At 31.8% G+C, this 23,860-nt stretch overlaps 2 protein-coding genes across 3 annotated transcripts; both read left to right on the forward strand.

The window, feature by feature from the left end:
- The first annotated feature begins 1,651 nt into the window (after window positions 1–1,651).
- Window positions 1,652–5,625, forward strand: LOC102625618 (uncharacterized). 2 transcript variants are annotated; one of them, XM_006477386.4, is made up of 4 exons: window positions 1,652–2,005; window positions 2,619–2,934; window positions 4,063–4,222; window positions 4,882–5,625. In XM_006477386.4, the coding sequence occupies exons 1-4, from the start codon at window positions 1,799–1,801 to the stop codon at window positions 5,348–5,350; spliced, it is 1,152 nt and encodes a 383-aa protein (XP_006477449.2). In that variant the 5' UTR covers window positions 1,652–1,798; the 3' UTR covers window positions 5,351–5,625. The 2 variants fall into 2 exon arrangements, with proteins under 2 accessions (XP_006477449.2, XP_006477450.2); XM_006477387.4 differs by having other exon boundaries at window positions 1,655–1,984.
- Window positions 5,626–15,866: 10,241 nt separating this feature from the next.
- Window positions 15,867–17,686, forward strand: LOC102626104 (myb-related protein 306-like). Its single transcript, XM_006477388.4, has 3 exons — window positions 15,867–16,180; window positions 16,353–16,482; window positions 16,631–17,686. Exons 1-3 carry the CDS (start codon window positions 16,048–16,050, stop codon window positions 17,397–17,399), a joined length of 1,032 nt encoding a protein of 343 aa, XP_006477451.2. The 5' UTR covers window positions 15,867–16,047; the 3' UTR covers window positions 17,400–17,686.
- Window positions 17,687–23,860: the final 6,174 nt, after the last annotated feature.

Below are 23,860 nucleotides of genomic sequence, written 5' to 3' on the forward strand. Positions count from 1 at the left end.
TACTTTGTTAAATTCCTTTTTTTCTATAATGAATATCAGCTACATTAATTTTGACATAATAAAAAGAAAGTGACGATGGTGTTACAAAAACTATATTTTTATTTTTTATTATAAGTTATTTTTTATTTTTATTGAATAATATACAAATACAAATTTTTTCTATAAATTTATTTTTTATAATTATATTATTATTTTATTGTAATTATTAATTATTTTTATTATTTTTAACCATAATAAAAATAAAATAATAATAATTTAATTAAAGATAAAAGTAAAATTATGAAAATTCCACCACCTTCCCTGGCTTCCCATGAGAAAAATAATCATTTTTTAACTAAAAAAATATATGAATTCAATATATTTTAGGGTAATTTATCGTCAGCCCCCATATGTTTCAACAATTAGCGCCGTGCACCCACATGTTTCAACCATGTGCGGCGCGCACCCATTTCCGTTAAATAAACGGTTATTTCAAATGGAGTAGGGGTAAAAATGGAAATAACAGCATTGCCGAAAGTTTGAATTTGAAAAGGTAATATTACAAACAAATTCATATTAGTTTTGTCTTATGTGAAGTCACTAACATTACACTCTTGCCCTTCAAAAATAATTTCATTACAATACATATGTGGCATTAGATAAACACATTACAAGCGTAGGTAAAGCATGTGCAGCTGTGCATTGTAACGGCTATATATAGGCAGCGGATGGCATCATTTACAGTTCCTTTGCAACGGTAACATAACGGCAAGAGGGTTCCACCAGTATAAATATTAATGTTATGCAACCCTCCTTAACTTCACCATGATTGACAAAACTCACCAGCATATTGATACAAACAACACTTGTTCGTTGTTGAGCTTTAGATCATGTACACACAACATTAAACACAAAAATCCTTGTTAATTTCATCAATTAAGGGCATTCACCCAATGAATTATCAACAACCATCTCAGCATTCTCCAAACAAGCAATGATCAATGACCAAAGAAAATTAAATAGAACCAATGCCACAACCATCCATAATAAAATCAAATCCAAAAATGCAATTGTACTTATTCAAATCACAAAATATAGCAATTCAAATTGACATGCAAATCAGTATACCTAACGAAAATTAAATAAAAAGTGCTCTCACTCACCTTAGCTCCTTTAAGGACGGGTCACTGGTTTAGCTCTCAAACCTCTGTTATCTCAGTGCATTTTCTGAATTATGCAGCAAAAAAAATTGTCTCCGTAATATATATGAGAGTAGTAGGTGATAATGGGTGGTATATAAGAGTAGTAGGTGATAATGGGTGGTTTTCCTGCCATTTAGGTCTCTTCATCTTGGATTTCCCTCCAATTTCCAGTAGCTGAGCTTCTTGTACAAGCAAGCTCATTGACATGACGAAGGAATAGTAAAGCTACAGAGGTTGAAATGATTAGTTAAGCTTTGATTCTGGAAACTAAATGATTTTTTTTTTTTTTTTCAGAGTAGCTATTTTCATTTTTACCCTTACACCATTGCAAATAACTGTTTATTTAACGGAAATGGGTGCACGCCGCACATGGTTGAAACATCTGGGTGCGCGGCGCTAATTGTTAAAACATATGGGGGCTGACGATAAATTACCTATATTTTATTCTCATTCTCTTTTTATTTCACCAACTATGATTCATATTTTTCTTGGCTACAACCGAGACCAGCGAATTCAACCCACTCAAGCGGTTCTGGTTCCAAGTCGAAACCAGATTCTTATTGAACCGTGTTGTCTTAATAATTTACACTCATTTGCATTGTATTGTCTCCCTGTCAATGGCTTTCTCTGCAACATTCTCCATCTCTTCATCTTCATCTTTCACCCTTTCCCGCAAAATTTACAGACCCTTTTTGTCTCAAAATGTTCACTCTCTAAAACCCACTTCACTCAAGGCATCTTCTTCAACTTCTGTCGATTACTCTACAGCCTCCGTTGTCGAAAAACAGTCAACCCCATCAAAGGTCAGATCATTTTGCTTACAGGTTCTTATTTTCTTGTCATTATTTTTTTGATGATTACGAAATAATGGCTTTGATGGATGGGAAAATCTCAGTATTTGTTTAATTTACGTGGGTTGAATTTTTCAATCATATACAATGAAATGTTTTCTTCTTGTTTTATCCAGATGAGCCCGTTTATTTTAGCAATTGAAAGTTGAAATGTCAAAAGAAGTTGGGCACCAACTGAAGTGATATGAATAGGTTTTGATTCATTTCCATGGTAGTCTTTATGTGTTTATCAATGGCTATTATTGTACGTTTGTAGTTGCTAAGAACACTTCAAGTGCGAATTGGATGATTAATGATATGACAAAAAAAAAATTAAAGGGATCATTAATGGAACCTTTTTTTTCAATTTCTGTAAAAGAATTAGATGAACTTGTATAAAATTCTATGTGATACAGAACTGTTTTATTGTAGCTTTAACTTAATTTCTAAATACAACTCTTTCTACAATAATAACAGCGAGAATACGGAGTTTAATTAGCAACTTATGATTTCATTTGTTTTTCAATGGATGCCAAGTGGTTGTGAATTTTTTTAGTACTGTCTTGGTTATTGTGTTTTGGCTCATAGTGGTCTCATTTTATTTCAGACTGGTAATTGGCAATGGAAATTCAAGGAAAATTCTATCAATATCTATTATGAGAAACATGAGAGAGAGAGCCCTGACCCTTCTAAAAATATCCTTATGATACCAACCATTTCCGATGTTAGCACTGTTGAAGAATGGAGATTGGTGGCTCAAGACATTGTTCAACGAGTTGGCAAAGTCAATTGGCGTGCTACTATTGTTGATTGGCCTGGTTTGGGTTACTCTGATAGACCAAAGATGGATTACAATGCTGATGTGATGGAGAAATTTGTGGTTGACTTAATCAATGCACCTGATAGCCCTGTAAGCTCATCAGGTTGTTAAAGCTGAAGTCACTATTATTTGTTGATTACTTCACCGATCATCCTTATCATAATGCTCCCTTTGCCTTTTGATGGCTCTTTATTTTGTCAAGGACATGCCTGAGGTCTTATACTAAAATTACTTAATAACAACGTATTTGATTTTTTGAGATGTTTTTGGTCTTTCGTTGATCTTGTTTCAGCTGAATTTTCACTCTTCTAGAAATGTCTTGCTCTGCTGTCCCTCCATTTCGTATTTATAACTATATTCGGTTCCAATTAAGTGAAAGAGATTGCCTCAATGAACGAAAAGTTCTCGGATTTTTAGAAGTTTGTATGCACATATGTAAGCAAGTAAGAAACCGTTGGATGCACAGCCTATCATTCTTCTTTATGTCATGGGTAAAGGAAAATACAGTAGGTTAATTCTCTATAATATTTCACTTGTTCAGTAATAGAAATTTTCTTTACTTAGACTGTTATCCACCTCTCTTATATCTTGTCGGCTGCTGTTTTAGTATAAATTTTTAGGGAATATCTATATGATTAGGGATTTTTTAAATCTTCTAGTCCTTACAGAGATTCAAAAAGACTTGATGCAGTTTCTCCTTTATCACTTCACTTGGGACTTCTTTATTTCTAGTAGTGATTAGTTTTTCATAACAAAGCAGCATACACCAAACACCTTGGGCTCAATGAACAGAAATTTGGTCATTTGTCAACTGTTTGTGAGTTTGAGGATCTATGACTATGATGGCATGCACAACAATATGACTAAGATGTGGAAACTAATTTCAATTTGGGCCATTGATGTCATAGAATTTTGAATTCTTGGACTTTTTGTTTTAGTCAAAATGTTAACAATCTGGTGATTTTTTTTTAACAAATGTTTCTGTGTGCTTTTTTAGCTCTGTTTCTCAATGACTCATGTTCTGACATCGGTTTTCTTTTGGACATTGCATGAGGTCCCCAAGCACATATTTCTCATAACCATCCTCATGTTTATGGATGGTTGTATTTTGCAGTGAACTACGTACAATATTTTGCATGTTGTCTCCTTCAGGGTTTCTGTTACCATGAATTCCATGTGTTAAATATTGTCAAGGAATTGTGGTTGCTAATAATATTCTATATTAAACCAGAAAGTGATTTGGTGATCTTTGGAGGAGGGCATGCTGCCACATTAACAGTTCGTGCTGCAAAAAAGAATTTGGTGAAGCCCACAGCCATAGCTGCCGTTGCACCCACCTGGGCTGGTCCACTTCCAATTGTTTTTGGTCGAGATTCTAGCATGGAAACAAGGTATAGTGAATGTCATTTTACCTTTGATATAGACTGCTTTTTTCTTGACGGAAAATGCTGTGCATGCTTTGATTGGTTATTGTGTGCTGAATGGTAAGATTATGCATTGTCAGGAATACTTAAGAGCGAGTCACCTTGCTGTCTATAGCCTCTATAGCCTCTTGAATGAGAGCTCAAATGGTCAAAAGTCCTTTTAATGTTAAATTTGGCGCAACGTCATATGTACTGAGGTTTACTAAATTTAGATTTGTTACCATTTTAGGATTTAGACTTTTGATTACAGACTACTCACCTGAGATGAAACAATATAGAGATCCAAGGTTTCATGATTGTACTCCATCTTGAAAATAATATTAAAAAATGAAGCAATCACCAATTGACATGTCTGTGGACTCAAAGTGATTGGAAGAACAATGCAAAATAGAGACCTCGGAACAGTAAATCTGAATCTGGATTGTTATATTGCAACTTAGCTAGGTCCCATGACAATTTAAAACGTTCATAGGGATCCCTCTCACCTGGTGCTGTCGGTTTGTTCTTCAGAAATTTTTTAAATTTTCTTTAAAGAAAACTTGACTGACAATAACATTTTTAGTTATTGAATCCAGTTATTGTTTAATGAAGTGATTTCTCTTGCTCATTTTTCATGACTTCACCAGATACGGGCTGCTTAGAGGAACCTTAAGGGCCCCTGGTGTAGGCTGGATGATGTATAATATGCTTGTTAGCAATGAGAAGGCAATTCAATCCCAATACAAATCCCATGTTTACGCGAATCCTGACAATGTCACTCCAGGCATCGTCGAAAGCAGATACACACTAACAAAACGGAAAGGAGCCCGTTATGTGCCAGCTGCTTTCTTAACTGGTCTTCTCGACCCAGTTAACTCCCGAGAGGAGTTCCTGCAACTCTTTGCAGATTTGGAGGGAAAGTTGCCACTTCTAGTTGTGTCAACTGAAGGATCTCCGAGGAGGTCAAAAGCTGAGATGGAAGCACTCAAGGGAGCCAAAGGAGTTACTAAGTTTGTCGAGGTTCCAGGTGCTCTTTTGCCGCAAGAAGAGTATCCCGCTATGGTCGCACAGGAGCTTTACCAGTTTTTGCAACAGACATTTGAACCCAGTGATTGAAGTCAGTTTGAGTGCGGAATTTCTTTCCAGCTGGGTGTAGTTCTCTTAACTGTTCTTTGATTTTCTTCTTCACGACGCATCTCTGAGATTTCGGGACTGCAGTTTGTACCTTGAAAAACTTTGTGAAAATATCACACATATTTACGTAGAAAGCTGCACTTGCATTTCAAAAGAGGCATCACATCAAAAAATTTGTCAACAAAGATGTAAATCGACAGTTACTTTAGCTTTTTTAATGGATTCTTTTTTGCACCCAATGGAATGGGTAAACTTTATAGCCTGTTTTATGCTCATGGAATCTGATCACGATGGTGAAAACAGACAGAAGCAGAAGTCTCCTTCTTATTTTCTTTTCTTTTCTTTTCTTTTCATTCTGATTATTTGAACTATTACTGATTTAGCATTCCTGAAGCACAGACTTAATATTTGTAACCAATGGGTTTAAAGAATTAAGAAACAAAAGATAAAAATGCTCTTCAGATTGATGATTACTCGATGAAACATAAGAGATTAAAAGTCTAAAAACCCAAAATTTCGTTTCGCGCTGACGCTAATGTGTCTCTGATTCTCACATGGTTGTTGTTTCAATAGCTAATTTTATACTAGGCGTAAATCGTAAAGAAAAACTCTCGGACTAATGGTCACCTTGAAAGCTCAGGACTTGTTTTCTCAGGATTTGTTTTCTCTCGTTAGAATGTTGAAACCCAAAGTTGCTGCGTAAATGAATTATTGTGAGTCGAGTCCTTGTCACGATACAGGAATTTGTCTCATATGAACGGCAGCTTGTTTACGATATATGACCATCTATAACGTACGACTTATAAATATCACCATAAGTATAAACGGACAAAGCTGTGGTATTCCCCATTGTACCACACCCTCTTTTCGTCTTTTATGATGGAACCCTATATACTTTCTCTCTTATTTTCTTTCTTGTTTCTAATTTATTTATAAGCATTATGATAATTCCATTTTTCCCATTCTTCTTTCCTCTCCTTCCATATTCTACCCAATTTTCTCTATTTAATCATAGTCAAGAAAAAAAAATCAATACTTTTTTTTCAATTCTGCAACTTTTATTTTTTTTTTCAATGTAATGTGCTATTTCTTTCAATCCCAATGTTGATTATTTTTTTCTTTTTCCTTGTTCTTGTATTTCTACTTCAGCTACAAAATTACCTTCTTCTTTTTTGAAACTACTCTTACATTAACATTATTTATTTTTTAATAGAAAGAGTTACTTTCGTTAAATCAACTTAGTAAATACATATATAATTTGAGGAAATGACCCCTTCCAAACATAAGTATCACCACTAGCAAAAGCTATTTTAATTAGGGCATAAGCAATTGCATTACAATTTTTTGGAATATGCTGAATTTTGAACATCTTATCCCCCCTTTACATGTTGTTTTGGATATCAACAATGGTTCAAAAGATTTCAATTCTGCTGCTTTTTTTTTTCTGTAAAACAAAATCAACCACATCTTTAGGATCAGTTTCCATGATTAGAGCAAACTACTCCTCCATTAGATCTAATACAGTGACAGCGCAAAAGGCAAAATAGGATCCCTCTAAGTTACATGCATGTACCTTACAACCTTCTCACATGAATAGTGAGTGGACCCACATCATTCACTATTTATGTGAGAGGGTTGTAAGGTACATGCATGTAACTTAGCATTAGTCATATTCTAAAGGTACCATGCAACGTCTATTAAATCTCGCATACGAAATAAGTTGTTTACATTGATTGACGTTGATAGTCTGCGCTCAGGATACTTATACAAATTATAACATAATTACTTGTCCGTTCTCGTACAATAATTTGACTTTTCCCTCTACATTATATATCCAAAGTCATGCAACTATAAAGAAGAATAGCGGAGTGACGGCAACAGTCGCTCTTAAGGATAATAATGAAATCTCGAACTCGAACAGTGGCTCTATAAAAAAGTTGAGATAACTTATTGAATTGTTTAGATTATTAAATTATTAGGGTTTTAATCTTGCTCTCTAAAAACAAGAGATGTGATTTTTATTCATATAAATGTTTAAGTAAAATAGCACAAAATATATATCATATAAAAAAATAATAGGTTATTCAATTTATAATTATTTTTAAAATAAAAATTATATGTGCATTCTAAGTTAATAACGTACTACACCACACATAATTCGATTTATTACAATCATAGCCTATCAATTCTAATCTCGACCGTGATGCCAAACTCGCCCCTTAGTGTGCCACAATAAAATTTTAATAATGATATGTATCTTGCTTTTTCATGTTTATATGTTTGTAAAGTATAGTTCCACGTGTTATGCAAAATTTAATTAGGAACCCTGTAGAAATTGAAACAGGTACGAATAAATGCACCATCAAAAGTGGGTAGCTGTTGCACCGTCAAAAACATTGTTAAATTTCGTGACATGAAAAAACGATGATTGCTTCTTTAGGATTTTCCTTTCCATTCTTTGGCCCTTTTTTTAAATTTTTCGGGTTGGATAAGAGCTAGATCTAGAACTATATTGTTTTTAGAAACTAGACGCAATGAATTTCAACGTGTTGGAATTCTATTTGGTAAGTTAAAGTGATATAACATCTCATAATGAATGTATCAAAGTTGGTGTTGTTTCATTTTTAATTCTTTCAAAGATTGATTGAGAATCAATACCAAACACAAAATTGCACAGTAGAGATGAAGTGTTGCGATATGGGTCACATGTTCTTTTACTTTCTCACATATATAGTTGTGTGTACGAGAATTTAAGCTTTTTTTTTTTTTAATAAAAGCACTTTGCAATGGAATGCGAGTGAAGTTCATTGGACATAATTCTTAAAATGTTTTCATTCATTTAATTGATAAGAGGGATGACAACTATTGGTGACATTTCTCCAATGAGAGGAGAAGGCAACCAACTATACATGGCCAAAATTCTAAGGGATTGTAAGAACATAAATGACATTACTAAAATCTAACACTATCATGTGGAATTAACTTGTCGCATTTATTATGTCGTTTGTTTTATGTGCAATTATCAAAGTAAATTTAGCTATTGGACCAGCTAAAGTATTTACATTTCTAGGGTTTAGCTCATTTTGCTCAATGAGTAAGATCATTGTCACTCAATCAAGGACAATCATTTTAATCGTGGACCAGACGAATTTAAGGAAAAGGAATACAATATGGGTAATTTTCCTTTAGTCTTTTGCATCAAATCCTCAACTTATAGTTGATCGTCATAATTTTTAAAATGTTTCAAAAGTTTATGATCATTGCTTCAGTTAGTGCTAATTGTTAAAATGTCTCAAATAGCCGCATGAATGTTTATCACATTTCATCAAAAATTTATATTTAACTTACAAATCAAAGAAAATCATCATAATATAATCTATGCCTATTACATAATCATATTCCTTTTCATTCTTCAACTCTAATGAGAATTTTTTTTTCATATAATTTAAATTAATAGTCGTCTTTCTCCACTAAAATCTAAATCTCTTTCTACATCTAAAATTTCTAGGTTTAATCAAGTCTAAAATATAACAAGTTGTGTATCAATTTCTTCATAAGACCCTATTATTATTATATCTGTCAATAAACCATCTCTCCTCGTGAAGTGAAATATAGTTTCATTGGTTGCATATATTACAATTTACAAGCATGGAATGAAATCTATTCCTTGTTTAAAAATATATATATATATCATTGCCCGTTCACATATCTTGGAATCGTTTGTTAAAAATGGTGAGGAAATCATTGGATAACATTATCATAACACTTCTCGAGGAGGAGGAGAAGAAGAAGCAAGCAAGCGAATCCCCTCATGAACTCAAATACTTCTGTAGTCGTTTAGTGGCTGTGCCCTAACTTACGTAACAAGGTGATCAATGAAAACTGCAACAATGCCAGCCGAATGGCTGGTCGCGATTGAGTTGTAGGATGGGCCGAAGCCCACATAATGCGAATAAAATATGCCTTTTCGCATGGGTGGGCTCCGATTTTTAGACCTAACATAACAAGCGCCTTTGGTAAGGTAAAGCGTCCCCGTTTGCTTCTGCCGTGCTTCACATTTGAAGGATGGTGATTGGTGACCTATCGCTTAGATATCCACCCCCCTCCCCCCTCCGCGGTTTCATGTTAAGTGCTGTTGTATTGAGGATCTCCTAAAAAGCTCGCCCTCTCTCCCTCTCGACACGTGGATCCATATTTAAATTGAAGCACCGGCCGCCCTTGCCATGTGGGTTGCTCTTGTCTTGACACGTGGAATTTTTGTTTGTACGATTTGTATATCTTCATTCTTCTCAAGAATTTGTACGATTTGTATATCTTCATTCTTCCAAGAATTCATCGTTTGATTATTAAACATGTTTTTATTTTCTTTTTTTCTTAGTTCATGTTACTGTTCCATAACATTGAAACATTTCGGTAAGTACAAGCAATTAATAATATTTAATGCTCGCCACTGTACTCCTTGAAACGATTTAAAACCATGCAGACTCATTACAATCAATTAAAAATTTTATTGTGATTGAACGAGACGTGTTAGGACATATTTGTTTCATCGTAATCAATTATGTCAGATTTATAAAAACGGTGGCATGTCATCTTTTTTGACAATCATATTTATAAAAACGGTGACATATTATCTTTGGAAATAAGCTTAAATACTGTGAAAAGAAAAATGGTTGAGCATTTGAGTTGTTACTTTCAAAGAAATTAAATGTGTGATTGCCTTCTCTAAATTTAAGTAGCTTAGCAACAAGCTTTTGCATCACCATTTTGTTTTTATTTGATAAGATCGCATTATTGTTTACAAATTATCCATACCTATAAGCACTACCTAACAAAGTTCCTTACATCCCTACAATTCACTTTATGTTTCACGCCTTTGTTTTGCTACTCCTAGCGGCCACTTTATGTTTAAGTTGATGATAGAGAATCTAATTTAGATTTCGACTTCTCGTTGTAAAATATAAATGGAATTTAACCATATAAAAAATATTTAATAAAATTCTTATCAAAGCATTCTATCAATTAAGTGTTTCCTCATGTGATGGATATAAATTTATTCTCAATGAGTAAATCTCTGCACGTTTTAAAATATAAATTCTACCATAAATATTTTATTATAATGTGATATTAAATTATAATTCGAGAACAACGCCTATTCTCAAATTTGTATCTTAAAATATAAAAACATAATGTTTATTATTCATAAGTATCCCATATTTGTGTGGTGGAAGAACTTCATACGATGAATTAAAGTGGGTTCCTGATTTTTTGAATAGTCATTTTCTTTATGCCCACTAATTTGTGAAAGCAAGAAGCTGAACCAAAGTGTGAAACGCCATTTCATAAGACAAATAAAAAAGGGCAAACAAAAAAAATCAAGAACTAAGGAATTTTGTACTCACCTGCCAATTCGAGAAAAGGATTTGCATGCAATTCAAAACTGATCAAAGATTGATCCGCACCCATATCACTATTTTTCTTGTGCAATAAACACTAAGAGACTTTGTTCATGACGCGTGGCACCATCCCTGTCTGGTTATGGAGGTGTCCTCATCGTCTTCCCTGCTAATAAATGGTCACACTTTTAAGTAGAGAAATAGTCAAAAGTGTTTATTAAATAATCCAGCAGCGCAGAAAGTCTACCACTTCACATTTGCTACTCAGGAGTCTTTAATTTGTTTTTATTTGTTTTAAGTTTTAGAAGCTTTATACATATTGCTTTGCTGTCCTTATTCATTAATTATATGTGTGACATTTTACAAAATTTTGGTATAACAAAATTGTAGTATATGCTATAATTAATGAGCGTCATTTTGCTGGGTGTCCATTGCAGGACGTGGATAAGAAGAGCCCAGTCACCGGCCGGAAGACTTTTTCTTCTCTTACAATCTTTTAAAGCAGTATTCAATCCCCAGCGTATGCAGTTTTGGTAATTGTATTCATATGTACCCAATTTTGATTTCAGATTGAGAATACAGTCTTACTCATATACTTTCTACGTAACTTTCGGAAGTTTGTATGTTTATTTGTATCCAACCCCATATGATAAAGAATAATTAAACGACGAACACTACTCAAAATTGTCCCCCCCAGAGTCAAATCCACCATTAATATCCCTCCAATAACATTGCTTAGAGAAAGAGCTGGAGAAAGTGATGGAAATCAAAGGGCTCTCTACTCGATGGGATCCTTTTCGAGGCAAACGTTAAGCTCATAGTCTATCACTTTCGATATTCAATATCCATGGGTCCTGGCTCGGAGTCCGAAACACATGTATTGTTACTTTTACTCTCTCTCTTACTCACACATACATGCATCACTGACCGTCCACTTGTCCCAACCCGTCGCAAAAATCTAAATTAACACCTAGTCATCAGATCCCGCGTATGCTAAGAATCGGAGATCGTTTCGCCGACTGCTTCTTTCCTCTATGCTTACAGCATATATATGATCTCTGTCACCTTCAAAAATTCAAGAAGATAACACGTGTATCTTATTTCAAAGAGTGGCATGATTCGAACAAAAATCTGGAGAGGGTGAAAATTAACATCTGGTTTGCCAGCTAGTCAAATAATTGCCGGGGGAGTTTCAGTTAGTAATTAACAGTATGGTGATTCTGATGGTGGAATTAGGATTTTAACTCAACAGGGCCATAATAACGAAATCGTAAACTAAAATAGATTGTGATATCATAGTAGTAAAATTGAGACGAATAGAGGGTACCAGCGAAAGCATAAAATACAACAGGCTATCTAATAGACTTATATTAAATGAGGGTGCCAAACGTCAAGTAAAATTCACACAGACAAACTAGAATTTCAATTCAAATCTTTATAATTTCCGAAAAGAAATACTGATCAACTTGTGCTTAGTTTAGCTGGTCAAATGATGTGAGCTTTTGAGTTGATAATTTGGTGTCTGATTAATTAATCATGGTTATCTCAATAAAGACTTTTGGGGTTTAATTGATAGAGAAATATGATATGCTGTCATTGTAACTATATTATTATTCAGTTGTAACTACACCTATTATATCATTCATACAATAATTTAATAAAATTCTATTAGTAATTCAATAACATTCTATCGGTCATACCAAATAATAATACATAAAATAAAATATATTATTACATATCAATAAGTGATTCAAAAATTTGGCGTATCATGCATAATTATTTAAGGTTTTTCTGTGGTTCAAAATTCACGAAGGATGTACTTTGCAATAACATTTTCTCCCATCAAAATATTCACATGCATGCAGTGATTTAGAGAGTCAAATGGTTATATAATCCCGTTGATTTGACTGTTGTCCATTTAATATACGCCAGCTAGTTGTGCCAATTTTTTATTAAAAGAAAAGGGCTAGCCATTAGTGTAAGTTATTAGGAATATGTAATTTTTCTCTAATTTAGGTATTTTTATTTTTTAAAATTTAAATTTAAATTTTTCATAATATTAAAAATCTCAAATTTATATTTTAAAAAATAAGAACGTTTGTACCTAATAATGATGGATCTTATAGTATTCTTCTAGATTAAAAAAAAAAAAAAATAAGAAGAGGGCCACATAACCATAATTCTTATTCATTTACAACCAATCATCGCATCTAACTCTACCGGAAATTCAATATTAAGGTACAATATTTTTATTTCAATATGGCATTTTAACGGGCTCTCTTGGAAGTTGAAAATTACTTAAGGAGTCCTCTCTCTCAAAATAAATTGTGTAGGGCATGCAAATTGCATATGGAAACTATTATTTCCTTCTTTTCTTTGATGATATTTATTTAAGATAATTAACAAATAACCTAATTGACTAATTCGTTGTGAACTGATAAGCATACATACAACCGTCAAAGCATTAATGAGCAGGCTCACGGCTGCCAGCCATGGTTGACATTAGCTTACCTTAAATCCTCATATCCATTTGGCACACACAAGACAAGAGATAAGTAAACCCCATTGTTTGTCGCTTTCACCTTTCCCTCTCGATTAACCGTTGTTTACACCGCATCGATCAGTGAATTCTTTTTATGGGTAACTTTTTCACCTTCACGAACGAAAGTACTGGAGAAATGAGGAATGAAAAGTGAGTATTGATGATGCCCACATTTGGGATATGTACTATATGCAGGGAATAAGTTGACAAGTGCATGTAAAAATAAAATTTTGAGGAGAATTTTTTTTTTCAGTTATAATTTAATGGAAGACAAAAATATTCAAAGAGATTTTACTAATTGAACTAACTAATAATTAAAAAGAAGAAATTAAAGAAACTATTAACAATATTTGTAAGAAATTTTTATCTACAAACTAAAAAAAATAGTTAATAAAACTATTATATAACGGTTATATGTTACAATGACCTTAGATTACTTAATGCACTAATTGGATGTAGACCCTAAGTTTTTTGTTACACATTTATGCTATAACATATTAAATATAATACATAGGAGAAAAAAATGTGACAACAAACTTTGAGGCTGCTAACCATTTTTCTTTTTTTAACTTTTGGAGAAATTACAATATACATAATTATAAGGTAATTGTATGATCTAAAGAAATAAATAAATAATAAGGCAGGGGTTATTTAAATTTTAACTTAAAACTTTACAACAAATTCATATTCATTGATTTTAAACATAACTGAATAAGGGTAAGCTTGGTAATACTATAACTTTTAAAATAATTGTTGTTAATTGTGCTAGAAATAATCAGCTATGATGAGAATTAGGTAAACATTTGGTAACATTTGCTTTTAGATATGTTGGGAATTTTAAAAGTAATCTTATATATTTAATAAAATTTACTGTTAAACTGCTGTAAGAATGTAAAAAACTGAATTAAATATAATGTTGAATAAAATTTATTTACACATGTATAAACATATATTTAAACTATTTTTTATTTTGTATATATAATAATAATTGATAATTAAAATAAATATTTGTGTTATTAATTTATTTTTATTCTATTATTTTAATATAGTTGTTAATATTTATAATCTCTTTAAGTTAATAACTTTATTTCCTAATTAATAAGAATAAGTTTAGATTTTTATAATATATATGAAAATAGATATGAAATTAATTTTAAATCTGATTCTTAAAATTAGATTCTGAAAAACTACTAATATTAATGAGCCTTTACCTTAGTGGGAGAACCCTCGAACTCACATAAGAGTAAGGGTTTGAGTCTTCATAAAAGCATAAAGCAGCACTTTAGAATATCAATTTATATGACACGAGAGGTCCCAGATGTTTGTAATCTTTAATACAATATCACTAATATCAACATACACGACACGAGGGGTCACAGTTGTATAATCTAGTAAGAGTATTGTATAAAATATTCAAAGAAAAAGAAAAGAGTACCCTAATGGTTTGACAAAATTAAATGATATTTAAGTATTTATTATTGAAATACACAAAATCAATAAATGAAAATTTGAATATTATCACATATTTCATAAAGCTTGTTTCAAATATGTGGTTACTTGAACAACAATATAAATTACTTTGAAAGTAGTGAATTCTTTATGTGGATGCCCATTTGATGTCTACAATGAGAGTGACTATAATATAGCCCCTGTATAATATAACACCCCCACATTTTACTTGATATATACTAAAAAAACAATTTAATGAGCATCAATATCCATCATATAAGGATAATTAGAATAAGTGATATAAGTTATGACTATGTAAATAATATTAAAATTAGGACCCGCTACTGTTTCTATGTGTGACGTACGTTACGATATCGTAACGTAACGTAACACTAACCTTAAAATTATAAATTAATCGTACCGATAATATTACTAAAAAAAAAAAGAGCACTACTTCACCTCATATATGTCATTACCCTCGTATACCGTACACAAAATAGTTAAAAGATTGTTTTTATGATCATCATTACTCTTACAAACCGTACACAAAATAATTAAAAAAGTAGTTTTATGAAAAAATCGGGTTGGGTTTACTAGGAGATACATGTCCTACACTTTGTGGGATGGTTTCTTTGTTACAATCGTGTACAAAACAAACATCGTTAGCGTCAAAATCGTGCACACGACACAAGGATATGAGGTTTAGAATCGTTCGCAATAAGTTTTCACACCGTGAGAAGAAGCCCAAAAAATGTCTGCCGAAAACCGATTTACTTGCCAAAAAGCCATAAAAAAACAAAGGACAAGGGTCTTATCCAAAAGAAAAAAAAGACAAAAAATGGGGACGAGTAAATTATTTATTTATTTTTCCTTTTTAGTGATTTCTGTTTTCGGTGCAATGCCACCTCCACACAAATGCCCATATTGAATGTCACACGGTATTGTGAGGCGCACAGAGAGAGAAAGAGAGAAGGGTCCAAGCAAAGCTGACTTTTTGCAAGGAATGAGTAAATGCTCTTCGCTGTCCGTTTTGACTCTTTTTCGTAAGCAATCAATTCCCTTTTACCCTCTCTACGGTCAGCGTAAACAACTCCCTCAGTCTCTCTATTTATACACACCGCAACCCTTGCCCAGGACGCTTGTCTCAGGCTCAGCATCCATATCTGTTGAACAAATCAAGAATAAACCAAAGCAAACCAAGTCAAAGAAAAGGAAATAGATCACAGAATTAGCAGCAGCAATCCTGAAAATCAATCTTAATTTCATAGTCTTGAGAGAAGCCAGTGAAAGTTATGGGGAGACCGCCTTGCTGCGACAAGATTGGTGTCAAGAAAGGGCCATGGACACCTGAAGAAGACATCATCTTGGTCTCTTATATTCAGGAACATGGTCCTGGAAATTGGAGATCGGTTCCTACTAACACAGGTTTCTTTTTCCGCCCTCTTTTTTAATCTTTTTTAACTTTTCCTTTTAGGTTTCGGTTGGTTAGCTCATTAAATTGGTGTAGTTATTATTCTGCAGCAAGCGTCTTCTTCAGTGATATTTTATTTTTTTAATTGAATATTGACCCTTTTATTTTTTATTTTTTTGTCCCAAGGCTTGCTTCGATGCAGTAAGAGCTGCAGACTCCGGTGGACAAATTATCTCCGGCCGGGAATCAAGCGTGGTAACTTCACTGATCATGAAGAAAAAATGATCATCCACCTCCAAGCTCTTTTAGGCAACAGGTAATAAAATATTAAACAAATCAAGACCATTTTGGTTTCCAAATCTAGGCATGGTCTACGAATAAAATTTGTAAATCCTAAATTCCTAATAGGGGAGTTTATATTATTTTAATTTCTAATTTATTTTTAAAAAATATTGGATGAGCAGATGGGCAGCCATAGCTTCATATCTTCCACAGAGGACAGACAACGACATAAAAAATTATTGGAACACCCACTTGAAAAAGAAGCTGAAAAAGCTCCAAACAGGGAGCGATGGAGGACAAAATAATCAAGATGGATTTTCATCTACTTCACAACAAGCTTCCAATAAGGGTCAGTGGGAGAGAAGGCTCCAAACAGACATACACATGGCCAAACAAGCCCTTTGTGAAGCCTTGTCCCTTGACAAGACAAGCCCTACCTCCCCTGCTAATTTGTTATTATCACCTGATCAATCAAACTTGAAGCCAATGAGTAGTACTACTTACAACAACACACCATATGCATCAAATGCTGAAAACATATCTCGGTTGCTCCAAAACTGGATGAAAAACCCACCAAAAATTTCTGAAACCACTCAGGATTCATTCACCAACACGGCATATGCGTCGGCGGCGGGGTCCGGGTCCAATATTTCAAGCGAAGGGGCGCTCAGTGCAACCACACCAGAGGGTTTTGACTCGCTGTTTAGCTTCAACTCTTCCAACTCTGATGCCTCTCAGTCTGAGACGACGGCGAACTTGACCTCGGAGACTAGCCTGTTTCAGGATGAAAGCAAGCCTAAATTGGACAGTCGTCATCATCATCATCATCAAGTCCCTCTCACATTGCTAGAGAAATGGCTGTTTGATGATGTTGCTGCAGCTCATCAGGGTCATGATGATGATGACCTGATTAACATGTCATTAGAGGATAGTACTGTTGGGTTCTTTTAACAGGAGCTCAAGTATCAACTGCTTAAATTAATTAGGGTTTCTTTCTTTTTGTTCCTGTTTTTAATTATGTTTACGTTTTTGTGGGGTTTTTTAAAATTAGGCCTTTGATGAGCTAGCTAGCTCTACTACTGAACTTGTTTTTAGCTTAAGCAGAAGAAAGTTAACTCTCTTCTTAGAAGAAGAACATGAAGTGTAAATTAAAAGTACATCTATATATTTTATATTATGTTATGTTATGTATATGTACTGGTTCGATCCTCTATAAATAAATCTCCTTTTTTATTTTCCATCTTCTAGTTAGAACTTAAAAACTTCTGTACTCTAGACCTCTTAAGTTGGTGGGGAGGAGTTTATAAGCTTCTGAGCGCTTCCTTCTCTCAAGGAGATAGTCAACTCTCAGGCTTAGTAATTAAAGTCTTAAAAGAATAGGATCTGTGTAATGTTTGATCAGTATATAAACCCATGTTTCTTAATAGGCGATCAATATATATTCGATGGTTAAGAATGATCTATTGAGGATCCTTTCTCAATCATCAGGACTATTATATAATCTACAAACATAACAGAATTAAGATCATTATGCCATGATGATATAGTCGAAGATGATTTTCTAAATTAAACGATTCTAAAGATCTTTTTGGGTAGGTGTGATTGGTTGAACATAGATCCATTTTTTCAATTTTTTTGAGTCTATTATTATTAATTTTTTCATTTATCTCTTGTATATGGGTGGGGATATTTCCACCCCATTATTTATGTAAATCCACCACACTTCTAAAAAATATTTACAATAAATATACATTTTTTCTAATAAATACAAATAAAAAAATTATGTAATTAATCAATTAAATTATTCTTTTATTTCTTACTTAGTTTTTTTTTTTAACTATGAAAGTGGCTTTAATATAAGTTCTATTTAATTATTTTGCTTTATAACATAAAATGACCCACTTGCCCAAAAAAATATTTGTTCTTGTATTTAATACTTTAAGTACTTAATTTTGTGATTCATAATCTAACTTCTTAAATGAAGTCTAATAATGTTCAATATTTTACATGTAAATGACATAATTTTAACAGCCTAATAATTTAATGAGTATTTTCTCGTAAAGACATTATTTTAGTTTAATTAATAATTAATAATCATACTAATAAAGTAAAATTAACTATTTAGAAACAATGAATTTTGTATAAAATTAAAAAATTGTTGAAGTTAATTTAAAATTTTGGTATTTTTACCCTTTAAGGATAAAATAGTCAATTCAAATTTAGGTTAAAGTAATCTTATTAGTAAAATAGAATAAAAATTTAAGTCACAACAAAATAAATTAAGATAGATTTAATTGATTAATTCTTCTAAATTCTTCTTTATTTCAAAATTTTAAAAATAATGAGAATATTTTGTAATTATTTTCTAAAAGTGGAGTGGATTTACAGAATTTGCAGGGCGGAAATATCATCACTCCTTATATACTGTTATAGTGAATAAAATGAGTGAAAATATATCCAATCACGGCCATCGGCATTATGTTATTTGCAATAATGCGCATTTTTTTATTTTTTGCAAATTAGTCAGTGATCCAGTGGTCGACACCTCATCGCATTATTCTTAATGTCACAAAGAATTTGAATACTCAATGTGTATTGTGGAGGTTAATGTTCTTCTAAATATTTAGAAGTATACTTGTCGTTAGAGCTATGTAAGTGCGTTAAAAATATATTTCTACCCTATGAAATGGAAAAAAAAGTTACAAAAACAATTGTTTAAAAAATTGCACCCAGAATGAATAAAAATAATTGAGTCATAAAATTAATAGATTTATTAATTCGAATAAATTTAAACTAAAAAAATTGAACAGGTCCAAGATAAATTAAACAAATAAAATTAATGAATAGTTTTATCAATAAGAATAAATTGAAATTAAAAGGGAAATTGAATGAACACCAGATGTCTTCATGGAAGCCGTATTGTTAAAATAGTGTTGTTTTGACCTAAAGAAATTCAATTAATAAACTATCTTAAATACTTCTGTAACGTTAGCATTTCATTAATGATGTTAATGATTCGGTGGTAATTGATAAAAACATAAAATTTTGGTTGTTTTTAGCCACTGTCATAATTCCTGGGTGAAGAATTGAACTAAGTAAAATTTAGATGGAAAATTGGTAATTTCTCTATTATTAAAATGATGTCATTTGGGCTAAAGAAACTAGATTATGAAATGCCTTAAATGCTCTTCTGGCATCGTCATTTCATTATGGTGCTAATGATTTGGTGGTAAATTATTATTATTATTATTATTTTAAACAAAGGTTGGTGTGGTTTGAGCTGCTGCCAGAATTTTTTTGTGGTGAAGTGATAAATCAAAAAAATTTACATGAGTACTTGACAATTATCCTATAATAAATATCTATTTTCATCATCTACTAATTTGTGGTATAATTAAATGATTAATCATTTTTTGCAGGTGCACATTTGGTACGAGTCTTTAATACTAAGATTATGATTTGATTTTTAATCCCACAAAATATAGTAATCAAGGATGATGGATCCGATGATGGATTGCTTTATTATTATGATAGACAACTACGCTTGAAGATTCTGAAAGTGGTTGCATTAAAGAATTATGGTTTCAATTATTTCCTTTATTTGCTGCATCTGTCGGCATGGGTATCGTACTATCGTAACTGAATTTAGTAATTCTGATTTTGCTTCCAGAAGGAATTCCGCGTCTGGCATAATGTACTGGTATAAAATCAAAAGAAGTCTGATAAAACTGCACCAAAAATATAATACAATTTCCCCATCATGAATTCATTATTTATCTGATGAAGCAACCAGTGAAGAATTAACATGTCGATTCAATAACTTGTTTATTGAAACCAGCACATATGTGAATTCGCGAGTATATAGCATATTAGAACTAGTTTTTTGGTAGGGGTGTGGAAATCATTTAATGAAGCTTGAATGTTGGCGTGTAAGAAAGGAAAAAAGAGGGAAAAAAAGTAAGAGAGAGAGATTTTCTGTAATTAATAAGTTAGCAATCATAAGTAAAATAGCCGATAATTAATCGTTTGTGCTTAATATGAAAGCAATTTAGGAAGAAATTTGTGTGCATTAAGTATATATATATGGTTGTTGCTTGATATATAAATAGCATAAATTCCCTCAAGCAGCTTCCTTATTGAATTAACATTGTTGGAAAAATGAAGTAATAATTAAATTGGAATGTTATCACTAATATATCAAGCTTACTCTCCATGGCATCTTAATTAAGGGATTATTAATAATTGTTTGGAATAACGTGTTTAATTTGTGCACACAACAGTCGAGTGGAAAAGGGAAATTGAATTGTCATTAAACTACATAACCAAATGATTCTGAAAAAAAAGGATCATATTTCACCATGAGTTAAAGTGGTTTATTATTTTATATGAATCTCCCTCCATGATTCGAGTCGAGTACACGTAGACTAAAATGCCACGTATTTATAGACTAATAGAAGGTAAAGTATATCGATCCCAATCTTGTCTGCCTAATTGTGAATAAAATTTAATATCCAGTCCGGTCTCATTTTCTTCTTTTTTTGGTGCTAAAGCAATTCGTCATTAAATATGATGTTGAAAATGTTAATCGTTATTGGAAGATCACCGCATAGTTGTTAAGGTTATTAATACTCGAGGAACAAATCAAGGGTCCTGTTTTGCTAATTAAATATCTGTTATTGTAGTAGAGTCGTGTCTTAGCTAGGGATGGCAATGGGGAGGGGAGGGGACCAATCTCCCTATACTCATCCCTGATATTTTGCGTATGTTCCCGTCCCGTCCCCGTCCCCGTCAGAATTACTTGAGAGAATCTTCATCTCCTTCCCGAATAATAACAGAGAGTTGATAAAGCAATTTGTCATTAAATATGATGTTGAAAATGTTAATCGTTATTGGAAGATCACCGCATAGTTGTTAAGGTTATTAATACTCGAGGAACAAATCAAGGGACTTGTTTTGCTAATTAAATATCTGTTATCGTAGTAGAGTCGTGCCGTAGCTAGGGATGGCAATGGGGAGGGGAGGGGAGGGGACCAATCTCCCCGTACTCATCCCCGATAATTTGCGTATGTCCCCGTCCCGTCCCCGTCCCCGTCAGAATTACTTGAGAGAATCTTCATCCTCTCCCCGAAAATAACAGGGGATCCCCGAGGGTCCCCGATCCTCGAATAACTAATATATTTTTTTTTTCGATTTTGAGTTAATCATATTAAAATAAAAAATTCAAATAAAAGTAAAATTCGAAATATATCTTACATTAATATCTATTACAAAAGTCACATACATTAAATTAGTAAGTGATGCAGCATGCAATGGACGCAAACTTCTTTTACAAACTATCATGAACAAATTAATAGTTTAATATAAAATTGTTACAAATAAAATCGAATTTAGATTCAAAATTAACTTTTTCAATAGTGGCATGGGCACTTTATAAATGTGGACTATTCCCTTTACAACACAATAGTTAAATCGGAGCAAATCAAGAGCAAATATTATATTATATTAGATAAGATATTAAAATTGTGATTCGCTGTGGGCAATTATAACATATAAAAATAAATAAAAAATAGATTTAAGTTTAAAATATTTAAAGAATATTAAAATTAAAAAAATTTTGGGCTAATAGAATCTACTCGGTCTTTTTAATGTCCTAAATAAAAATTTAGGACTTTAATTAGTTAATTAGACCCAAAAGTTTAATAATATAAATATTTTGATATTTTTTATTTTTACCAATATTTATGATTTTATAATTTATTTACTAGTAATTTTAAAAAATTAAAATAAAATTAAAAATTAAAATGGGGAAATGGGTAGGGGATGGGGATTCCACCTCATCCCCGTCCCCTCCTCGAATAAGAAATTAGGTAAAAAAATTTCTCCATCCCTTCCCCGAATAAGAAATTGGGTATGAAATTATCCACATACCCTCCCCAAATGGGAAAAATCCCCGAGGGTACCCGTTCCCATGGGAATTTTTGTCATACCTAGTCTTAGCAGCTTCCAGGTACAATTTAGTTGGCCATGAATGTAATCAATATATTTTCCTATTATATATCACATAAATGATAAAAATCTACAATTGTGCTTATTAATTAAGAAATAAAATTATCAACTTTAAAAAAATTATTATCATCATCATTAATTATATTCAGATAATAAAAATAAAAAATAAAAAATAAAATTAATAATATAGAAATTTTATTTTAGTTATCAACTACTATACCTACACCAAAAAAAATAATCATATACATGATTGTGCATATTTAAATAAATTTTATTCTAATATTATATTTAATACAGTCATTTAAATTTTTACAACAGTTTAATAGTAAGATTTATTAAGTATATACGATTACTTTTAAAATTCAAAACACTTTTAAAAATAAATTTTACCAAACATTTAATTGATTATCTTCACAGCTGATTATTTTTACAGCACAACTAACAACAATTATTTTAAAAGCTAAAACATTACTAAATTGGCTATTTTGCCTTCATAAAAGCTCATTTTAATAGCTCTAAAAAAGTCATTTTATCTCTACTAGCAAAAACTCAAATTTTGAGTTTTTGAAAATAGAGGTTGAAAAGTTTTTTGAAAGTATCAAAATATTTAAAATGTCATTTACTTATTTGATAATTTTATTTCTTTCTTTTCATGACATAACTTTAAAAAATTTACCTATTACAATAATTTTACAATCTTTCATAAAAGCTATTCTTGACAATAAAACAACTACAATTTTTTTTAGTAAAAGTTATACTAATAAAAGTTGTACTTAAATAAATTTTATTTAAAAAGCTATACCAAACAAAAAGGAAATTATGTATTATTAAAGAGTGATAATACAGCCACAAACTCTTGTACAAACTTATATTGTACAAACTGATGTGGTATTAATTAATTGGTTGAATGAAAATATAAAATAATATAAATAAATCATGTGGGTCAAGAAGTATTTAATTCAATCAATTTTATCATGTCACATCAGTTTGTACAAGAGTTTGTGACTATATCTTTATTCTTATCTAAAACCTGAAGTGGACATTTTCTTTTTTATTTCATTTGATATGTTAATGTATGTTCTTATATCACAATAAGAATTTTATCAATATTTACAATAAGAAATTATGAACTATTAATTATTAGTAGTTTAAAATTACTCATTTGATCACTTGAATTTAATTGATGCAAGATTGGTCAGTGATGCTTGACCAAGTGATTACTTTGAGTATATATGCTTCTTCATTAGTCCATAGAATTAACCATCAAATTCCCAAATAATCTTTTAAATTTTTTAAAAAAGATCTGAGCTTCCTACGGTTGCCATTAATGTTAAAAAATGTTAACTCAGTCACGATTGAAGGCGACAAATGAAGTGGTGGAGCGTCGGCTTTGTGGTGGTAATAGG

Source organism: Citrus sinensis, chromosome 3 (assembly GCF_022201045.2).
Source record: "Citrus sinensis cultivar Valencia sweet orange chromosome 3, DVS_A1.0, whole genome shotgun sequence".
NCBI lineage: Eukaryota > Viridiplantae > Streptophyta > Magnoliopsida > Sapindales > Rutaceae > Citrus > Citrus sinensis.